At 34.7% G+C, this 10,552-nt stretch overlaps 1 protein-coding gene across 5 annotated transcripts in view; it reads right to left on the minus strand.

Moving 5' to 3' along the window:
* The window catches only part of LOC6646137 (dystonin), a 75,795-nt gene extending 74,649 nt beyond the window's left edge, over positions 1–1,146 (minus strand). For 4 of the 5 annotated variants that reach the window (XM_047010361.1, XM_047010358.1, XM_047010359.1 and 1 more), the window contains exon 1: positions 645–1,145. In XM_047010361.1, the coding sequence (XP_046866317.1) occupies positions 645–741 (97 nt within the window). In that variant the 5' untranslated portion in view covers positions 742–1,145. Of the gene's footprint in view, positions 1–644 lie in introns of all 5 variants that reach the window. The other variant, XM_047010360.1, reaches the window with a different exon arrangement.
* Positions 1,147–10,552: the final 9,406 nt, after the last annotated feature.

Genomic DNA, 10,552 nt, shown 5'->3' on the forward strand with positions numbered 1-10,552 from the left:
TGGCTACAGTTTGACAAGCATTTTTGGGTGCAATGAACCCCAAGAGACCCAAGTGCCATGCCGTGGGGAACTCTGTTTAATAATAATGACGCAAAGTCAAGTGGGCCGAACAAATATTTGGCCAACAATGCAAAAGCAAATACAAAAACGGTTATAAAATGCCTTTCAGCCAAGTGGAGTTATCAGCTTGAATTGAATACTTAGAATGTTTGATGGGATACATTAAAAATGTTCCTACAAAAATGCACATATGTAGTTCTTAGAAATAGTTTAGATATGTGTTTATAATATGTTTGACAATAAAAATATATTTTGAATTTTAATTTTACTGTCTTTTAGACTGTAAGTTAGGAGAAGATAAAGCCTTACGGAAGAATTGTTAAGTTCATTTTTTTTTTCTTTCTTTGCTCTTGAAATAAAAAAAGATATCGATTTTCTTTTTTAATTTGACTTCTTTTAAAAATAAAATTACTTATTTTATAAATTCTTGAGAAAAGATCAAAATACAATTATTTTATATTAGTTTTGTTTTAAGGTTCCCAATTGATGAAATATTTGTGTTTTTTAAGTTTAACAACTTTTGCTCAAATGTTTAGACTTTAAATCATTGGAAAATATTTGTATTTAAATTTTTGCTCACTCACCTGCTATTCGCAATACTGCCCGATCAGCTGGATCCAATTGTAATATGCTAAGCGGCTTATCCTTAGCCCATTCGCTAAGGGATTCGCGATCCATCATGATATTTGCAGCACTCCCCGTTGATGCATAGATGCGTCGGCGTTTGCACAATTGTTGCTCCGAGTGATGTAGACGGTGGAGTCCTCCACCGTTGGTTGGACAGGATGCCGACGGTGTCGGTGATGGTGAATGGCAATATGCGGACAAATGATGGCCAACAGATCCCGCGGCGGCTGCTGCTTGCTGCGGTGAATGCGGCGATTGCGGGGTTGAGCGTGAACGATGATAACTCCGGGGAGAAGCCGTGATGGTGCCTTTTTTCAGATGGTGGGACCAGACAAGGACCACCCCACCTCACGTTCAATTGATTTAATGTATATTTAACTAGAAATTTGGTTAGCATCCACTCCTCCGCAATATATTTATTTTGATAATTAGAATTTGGCTAGCAAAACATTTTGGGCTAATACTTAATAATTTTGAGCTGTAAATTTAAGAGAATAAAAGAGGGGAATTCAATTAGGTTTTTGTTGGCTTCAAATACGTTGTTTATAAAAATGTTGCCTACTTTTAGGCTTTGGTTTTTTAGCGTTCTTTTGAGCCGCATTTTAAGTTGGCGCGAAATTTTAAAAGCTACAATGTTGATGTTGATGTAACAAGAATGCCAGATTAATATATTTGTTTAACTTTATCCAAATTTATGAAGATCATCCGATAATGATTATTTTATATTCTTTAAAATATTTAAAAATAAAATGAAAGTATCCAAAAGCATAAATTTAACTGATTTTCCTCTATAATGAAACGCTGATTACAAACTTTTGAGAAGGCGTTTCTTAATTCAGTTTCAACTCTTTAAAATAATTTATTGAAATAACATTTATTGCAGTTTTATTTGTCATTTCAATTATATAAATAGTTCTCATCTCTTGTCCATTGTTTTTATATACTTTTTATAGATTTCGCGCCAACTTTTAATTTTAACTCTGGCAAAGTTCTCGAAAAACGCTCAAATGTGAAAATTTGACACTTGTTGCTTTCTTGTTGGCCTACTTTTAGGCTGTCCTATTAAATTCTTTGTTTGCTTTATTATACATATATTTGTATATATTGCTCTGATTTGCATAATTTATTTAATTCATTTGCCTTATCAGAAAGCCCAACCAAGGCTCACATGATGAGTGGGTCAATGTTATAAATATGAAAAAAAAATATATATAAAGCGGAAAAGAAGAATAACAAATGAAATATATACAAAAACAGAAATAGTAGATTATTTCATTTTGTTTGTACAGTTTGAGAGTCATTGCTTCGAACTCGAAAAAAACAGCAATCAATGAATTTCGAATGAATCGCAACTACAACAACAACAACAATTGCAGTAAAATGTCAACAGAAGACTAGCCGGTTTTTTACTGTCTGCGCCTGCGCAAGCCGGAAATTGTGAGAGAAAGACACCAAGAGAGAGAGAGAGAAAAGAGAGCGAGTCAAAGTGGTTGGGAGAAAGAGCATAAAAAAAGAAACAAGTCAAGAAACCGCAACATATGGATGGGCCCCGTTATTGTTGTGTGTCATACAGTTTGACTCTTAACTACTTTGGCCAATTATTGCTGCCAAATTGTATTATGAAGTATTTACGCGTGGGAAGACCAGGGCTGGCTGGCTGACCGGCCGTCATCCGTCCCCTGGCCGCAATAGTGATCCCTTTGCGACGCTTTAGTTTTATCAATTAACAAGAATTGACTACGAAGTGATAAAGCAACGACAACAAAGTCACCCATTACTCAAAATCGTATGTCTTTTCGCATTTCTCGAAGATTTATGTAAGTTTCAGAAATAAAATTTAAAACTAAACTAAAACTCAAACAGAGAATTCAAAAAATCCTCAATTTAGTATGTAGTGCTTCCTTCACGAAAGAAAAGCGACAAGATAATGAAAAATTCTTATAATTGAAATCGAAACAGTGTTATCTTTGGCAGCATTTGATTTTTGGTAACATTAGGCAATACATTAGGGCTGATCAACTTTTTTTCCGCTCAAAGCTAATGCCAAAATCGAATTCTACAAAGAATTTAAAGAAACTTATACCAAGAAACATGGATTTTAAGATAAATTCCAAGGTCCCATTGCGAAAAATGAAGTTTTTTTTTAGATTTTGTTCAAAGGAACAAATTTAAAAACATTTAGCATACGAATTTATAAAGTGTTTTGTGTAAAAAAAAATCAGAATTGTACCAAATATATTTGGAAAATATATTACTTTTTTTTTAAATTACTTTGACTATAAAAACTATGATCCTTAGTGCAAGTTTGTTATAATTCTTTATAGAATCCGATCTTTATATAAGCTTAAGATGGTTTTTTATAAAATAATAAGAAGTATATGAAAAGAAAAGAATTTCTTAAAAATTTCCTCAAAATTTAATTGTACTGGGCCGGCCCTAAAACTTAGGCTCGCTTAGGGTTTAAGGGTTAACAAACTAATTACTTTGTAAGAGCCTCAAAAAGCCAAAAATTTCACAGAAACATAAAAGGGTTAAAATACCAAGGGAATTCTAAAAAGGATCCTTAGTACATATGTCAGTTTTGTTTTTAAGAACTGCACGAATATTTTTGAATATTTTGTCATACCGAGTTCTCAATAATGAGCATTTCAATTTGAATAAAAGAATATCTTATAATGTCCAAATACTCTTTCAATACTCAATTCCAAAAAAAATTAGGATATGTACTTCAAATAAACATCAACTTTAAACCTTATGGAACTCTAAATATTCACAGTATTTTGGAATACTCGTACGATATGACTGGCAAGTCTTTTCCTGCTAAGCTTAAAAATTTTATCACTTATTGACTCATGCACAATGGAGAGATCTATAGAGTATATTGCACTATTGCACATCTATTAATAGTGATTCGTAGTTCAAAATGATAATGATTAGTATTCTATATTTGTGTATGCTATTGATGACTTCAATATACCGTTGTTTTTAACACAAGCGTAAGTAAGGGGTATTATAAAACGTAACTGTAAAGCTAAGACATGAGTGGCAATTAGATTAACATCGAGTGCATGTCAAACTGTATAAAAATATAAGCCACATATAAATTTCAAATATATAAATGTGTGTGTGTGTGTTTGTATGAGTGTAGGTAAAAGCGGTAAATTTATTTTTCTTTTTTGCTTATCAAGCGATAAGCGTCGTTCCAATGTTGACTGATAACTAACTGCCTGGAGAAGTATAGCAGAGAATGTTGGTGGTTGGGTCGTGGTCGGGAGGGCGGGGTGGTGCTGACGGGTGTGTGGAGATGTGATGTCGTATTACGACATTGAATGCCACTCGCTTTACCTGACAGGAGAACGAACGCGTCGACGACAACCACGAGAATCGAGATTAAGATTGGCTTCGAGGAGATGGAGAACCAGAGAAACTATGTGACTAAGAAATGGGAACAAAAAAACAAACGTAGCGCTTGCTGGAGCTGATCTAATCACGTTGTCTCTCTCCCTCTCTCCCTTCTTTTGCCCCACCACTGATTTACGGCACTTCCTTTTGCCATCGCTTTACATTTTTTCTCTGTTTTTAGGTTTAATTAAATCTTTAGCTAGGCGAGAATAGCCAAAGCGTCTCTCACACATTTAAATTGCAAATTAAAATCGAAAATGAAACAAATCGAGACAGTTGTCTAGTTGTCTGGCTGGCTGCTCTCCAACCGTGCGGCAATCGCAGCTGTTGACACATACGTCACGTGAAGGCCAAGGCAAAGGGCTCAGAGAATTGCCGTCAACAAGACCAGACCAACTATAGCTATTTTCAATATCGAGAATTTGCACAACTATTTCATTAAATTAAAGGTATTTCTTGTTCATTTTTGGGGTTCTTTGCTTTGGTTTTCCATCTCAGATCTGCTGTCAAATGCAATACATAACATTGGAGGGCGATTTTTGACTCTATTAACAGAAAGTGTTTCTATTTCTTAGTTGAATCCTTTGAAATTTGAAGCAAACTACCTTATTAAATGAGTATTTGAAAGCCACGGCAAAAAAAATCTAAATTTCAATAGAAACTTTATTTCATATTGAACATGAAATTTTTCGTGAACAAGAACTTTTTTAGAACTTAGAAAAGTTTTTAGAAACAGTTTAGGTTTTGGCTCCAAAGTTTTATATAGAAATAACCACTTCGATGACAAAGAAATACTTTACAAAGTCCAGGGTTAAGCTCAGAAAGGGGTTTAGTTCTCTAAGCAAAAAATAACATTTCATTTAATTACATATAAAATATTCCTTTTATTACGGCAAATTGCAAATTTCGTGGGCTTAGCGAAAATGTAAGATAAACTTGATCTGACCTAAACTTCACAAAAATCTATAAGCTACAATTCGGTGGCTATAGATTTTAAGGTCCCTGAGATCTGTGTGATTCAACAGACAAACATGGTTAGATCCATTTCACTTGGTGCACACTTAATTTATATACAGTGGACCCTCGGTTAACGAACACAAATCGTTCCAGCATTTTGTTAGTTAAGAGAAATCACTTATTTTCAGTTTAATTAATCTAAAATAAATTCAAGCGTTTTAGTTTGATCTGTTATTAAAGGAATATAACATAAAATGTTTCAAAACTTAAAACTCTGATTTTATGGAAAATAAATGGAACGTTTCAAGTTTTATATCGGGAACTGAATAAATTTTGGACGGAAGGAAAAGTCTAAATTGGAAAAAAGATATAGTTTGGAAGAGAACATCTTTTTTCGTATCTTAACACAGACAAAAATTTTATAAGGTTTTCATCTCTTTCATTGGTCGTTATGCGAAATGTTTGTTATCCGGAGCATTGGTTAACCGAGGGTCCACTGTACACTGTAAACCCTTTCGATCTTATATTTTCTAGATCGTTGAGTAGGCATAGCCACAACAATATATCAACTGCCTGCTACATCCCTAGTATTCATAAAAGAATTGAATTATATAATTAAACAGCCAAGCTCTAGTCTTCAGGGTTGCTTTTAGTTGATCAGGTAGTCAGCCCAACCTATGTAAATTTCAATAAAACCAAACACCCTTTGTAAAAAGTTACATTCTGGGGGTTACTTTTTCTTAGCTGACAGGCATAACATTAAAAAATGACCCAAATCAAGCCTCGTCAAGTTAGATTAAGTTAAATTTCGAAGACCTGGCGCCCTGCAGTTGATAAGAATGTAATCAATTGATGACTTCGTTCTTCCCCTCTGACTGTAACAGAAATTAAAATTAAAGGCTTGGGTCCCTCCAAGTGAATTCGTGTAGGTGTATCCATTGTTGTTCCTCTCAAGCTCAAAGAGAGACCAGAACAGAGAGACAGAAAAAGAGCAACGTCAATTAAACGACAGTTGAACTGGTAATAAACAGCAACAACAACAATAGTCACAAAACAATAAACGTTGATAAAATGATAAATAAAAAAACAGAACAGAAACTGAAACTGAAACAAGTTTGACAACGTCATCGCCAAAGAGAGAGGGCGGTGAAGGGAGGGGGGAAAGGAGCGGGGCACCCAACTAGACGGCGCATGGGAACTGAACTCATAACGTATAACATCATTTTCTAGGCTTTCGAAATGAAATCATATTCTAAATTGCATTGATTGCTTTGACTTGTAGTTGCCCCTGAAACGACTCCATTAGATCATTGGAAACAGGAGGAGGAGGAGGAGGAGGAGTGGCAGGCAGATTTATGAGATTATGTCATGCGGGAAGGGGGCGGCAATTAAATTTGCATGTCAAATTATTAAACAAGTTCAATTTTTCAAATTTGATTCGAGGCAAACGTTTCTGAAACTCCAGAGGCTAAATTCCATTAGTTCTACTAATTCGACTAATTGTTAAATAGCTTCTGTCTCCCCCACACCACCCGCCATCACCCCTTATATTTAACTCTTCGCCTAATTAGGAAATATCTTTTGTGGGCGTTGCCAGTCTGAACTTTAATTACCCCCAGAAGCAACAACAACAACATTGATCTATCTAACTATCTATCTAACAGGTTAAAGTTAAAGAGTTGTTTTTAAATATTTCTTTTTTTTTTTTGCTAGTTCACTAGCCTTTTCATAGGAAATTCATTCGTTTCGTTTTATTTTGTTCGTTCATTGATTGACTTTGTGTTCTTTTTCTGTTTGGGTTATCAGAATCAGATGCCACACTTGAGATAGAGAACATTGTACAAAAAAAAAACTGTGGGAAATTAGTTTTAGATATGTAATTGCCAAATGACTAATGAAGTGTAAAGAACTTCTTCTTCAGTCAAAGGGAATTTTCGTACTTGTTAGAATCCTTTCAATCACCTGTATAATAAAATCTGACACGCCCTCATTTTACACACACACACACACGACTAAGAATGAACTTTTGAACTTTGTGACACACCCATGGTTTTTTTTTAGCCAACTTCAACTTGCCAAGTGCAACAAAGATCATGATCAAGTTGATGATGATGATAATGACAATGAGCAAGGCTGGGAGGGGGGGGTAGGTCAGGGGGAAACACTACAAAAACGCAGAAACTTGTCAGACAGCTAGGCAAAAAAAAAAAAAGAGACGAAGAAACGGCAGCAGCTACCAAGAAAGAAGGCTGGCCCCAACCGCTTGAGTGCATTTTCCGGGCCGACAACCCTTTTCTAGACAAACATTGAAACTGTTTTCTTATACTCTGTAAATATGGCTAAGAACTGAGGATATTAGGCCTGCTATAAATTAGCTGTTGAGCTGTTAGCTGTTACTATCAGTAAATATAGGGATCCCTGAAGACAAGTTACTTATCTTTAGCTCAGCTTTTGAAGATCGTATTCTTATATAGATATCCACTTGCATTTTACCAATTTTACTTAGAGTAAATTCTCATTATATGAGATACATACATAGAAGTACATTTGTATATTTGTTGTTATTGCCATCTTTTTGATTTTTATCAATTGTATTTTATTGTATGGCGGCTCGAGATCAAAATTAATCGGTTTTATCTTCCCCATATACATATTTCAATCTCCTTCGGAGATCGTCTTCATGGGCTACAACAAATATAGCATAATTTAAGTTCTTATAGACATCGAAACAGATAAAACATTTAAGACTGTGAGAGTCAAGTAAATGTCTGTCGTAGTCTAATATTTGTTGGTATGTTAATGATATATAGCAGCATAAAATGAACCTTTTGAAAGATCTGGTGTATATCCATTGGTTGCACAATGGGCTAATAACACTGTTTTATGCGTTTGGCCTTTATTTCTTCATATTAGTGTCCAGAAAATCTAGTCGTTTTGACTTCGTCATTCCTACATAAATTTTATCGTAGTCCTCATTATCATTACCTCCGCAGGGTAATGGAACCAACTCCCATCAGACAACTTTATACTACATTAAACAAAATACTCTAAATTGGCCTATTGAAGGGTGGCTACATCTTCATTAAACCCTGAAGTAACTTTTCTTGTATTCCTTAAGTAAAACAGATTTCGGTTTTAATTTACCTCATCAAACAGAACATATTGTAATGCCAATACTTGTTCGAAAACTAGTTTATCTACTAAACAATATATATTCTAAAATTCTCATGAATTTATAGAGTACTATAAATTCGTTGCCACTTTCAGGTTCATTATGAAATAGTATACTTGTGTATTTATTACGCTAAAAGTTGTTTAAGAGCTGCAGAAGATTTGAATGGAGGTGGGAAAATGGATAAAAAAAAGGGCAAAGAAGAAAATAGCTGCAGGATGGAGGAAGGGGAGGGTTGGCTGGATGGATAGATGGATGGAACTGCTGCCAAATGGCTGCGTTTCTTTTTTTCGGGGTTGAATGAAACATTTTGTAAACAAACTAAAAACAGGCGGCCGGCATAAAAAAGCAAACCAAAATACGTAAGTAGAGAAAAGAAAAACGAAAGAGAAATGGGAAAAATGTGTGTTGGTCTCTCTCTTGGTTTTCTTTTTCTCTTCTTTGCTCATTTGTTGTTTGTGGTCAGTGTCAGGGCTGCGTTATTCAGGTATGAGTAATATATATGCGTGTATATATAATGATTAAATGGATGATAAAACAAAAAGGAAGCAAAAGGAGAGAGAGAGAGAGACTTAAAAATGACATACATGAACATGAACATGCTTATGATATGTGTCACCCACCACTCAAAAAATGTGAAAGCACTCCCCAGTTACTCTCCACCCCTCCCTTTACCACCCTTCCTCCCACGCACCCGCACCCTTACTCACTATTATCGATTTATGGTTTTTCTCTGGTTGTGGTTGGTATCAAGAATAGAAAATGACGACAAATTTGTATGATGAATTAGAGAGGGAAGCAATAAGAACTAATCAAAAAGTTTTATCTTTCAAAAGTTTCGGTTCATAAATCGAAAATCAATATAGTTTTTAGCCGTTTCGAGGTCGATGTAGGAAAAAAAACAAGGCTTTCTCTCACTTTTCCCAACAAACAATATTGAAATTGTTACTTAATATCCTAGTTATATTAAAGTGCTAACAGAGTTTTAGTAAAAGATTTTCTAGTTGGTTTTTTTAAGCAAACTATATCAGAGTGGATGAGATTTTAACGGTTGCAAATCGTTTATAAGTGATCGAAATAAGAAGTAATCATCCATTTCTTCTGAGACCTAATGTGTTAAGGGCATTAAGGAATAAATTTTGAAGGAGCTCTAATATTAACAAGCCTTTTTCCTAGTCTGAAAGGTCAAAGAAAAACCGAAAGACTTAAGAATCAAGATTATTTGGTGACGCTTTAGAGAATCCATATTCTTTGGAGTCTCTCAAGCATCTTTAAGGAGGTCTGGGAATGCCTAAAAAGATCAACTTTCTAGGTTTTTGAAATCTAGACTTTAGATTTCTCTTCTAACTAACTGGAAAACAATTTACATCAAGTTGAAAAGTAGATAAACTTGAAAACGTTTTAAATTAGATTGAATTAAGTTTTTTTTTGTCGGTTTCGTTCTACTCACAATTCCCGCTCGTTGATTTTGCCTTTTTCTACATTTGTTAATTAGAAAACAAGTCTGAATATAAAGAAGTTGAGACATTTTTGATAAACGTTACAAAATCTATCCTCACCTCTTTCCCTTCCCTCGATCATACTCAAAGAGTTCTCGCCGACAAGGGCAAATAATTTAGCAAGTCAGATAGAGGGAGAGAGAGAGGAAAAAAGAATAATTGATAAGCCGTCGAGCAGGGTGGTGGGGGAAGTGGGGCATGAATGTGGGTGGCAGTTTCATGGAAAGGGGTGGCGGGGCGCCAAGCATCCACATGACTTGAAAGACTGACACAATTCTCTTTTGCTCTCAGTTTTCGCTCTCTTTGGCAGTGCTCGTAAAATTTTGTTTAAACAAATTGAATATAATTTGTTTAAAGTAAAAGAAAGACAACGGCTGTTTCCATTACCAAGCAGCAGCATTAAAAAAAAAACAATTCACCAAACAAATACAAATAAGCTAAAAAACAAAAAACAAAGTTAATATTGAAAGGTATTTAGCACATATTCAAAACAAGAGTCAAAAGATGCCGGAAATTGAGTGATATACAACGGATTTTGGAATGCCCTATGAAAATATTTAAAGAAATTACATATAGTAGCATAATCCAGCAGATTCCTATGACCCGCTTATTGGAAAAGTAGTAAGAGGGAGGAAGATTTCCTTTATTGAGAGGGGGGTAAATGAAGCACTTTTTCTCAATCCGAAATATTGTATGGGTAGCTCCTTCTTTGCTTGAAAATCATGATGACCTTTTGGAAAGGGTATATAATAAACGCCAAATTGCTCCTCTTGTTGTTGTTGTCGGTTCAACCTTTTTTTTCTTCCTACGTTCTTTTACACTAAAATTTACACAT

The sequence above is a fragment of the Drosophila willistoni genome (genome assembly GCF_018902025.1).
Source record: "Drosophila willistoni isolate 14030-0811.24 chromosome 2L unlocalized genomic scaffold, UCI_dwil_1.1 Seg72.1, whole genome shotgun sequence".
Classification (NCBI taxonomy): Eukaryota; Metazoa; Arthropoda; class Insecta; order Diptera; family Drosophilidae; genus Drosophila; species Drosophila willistoni.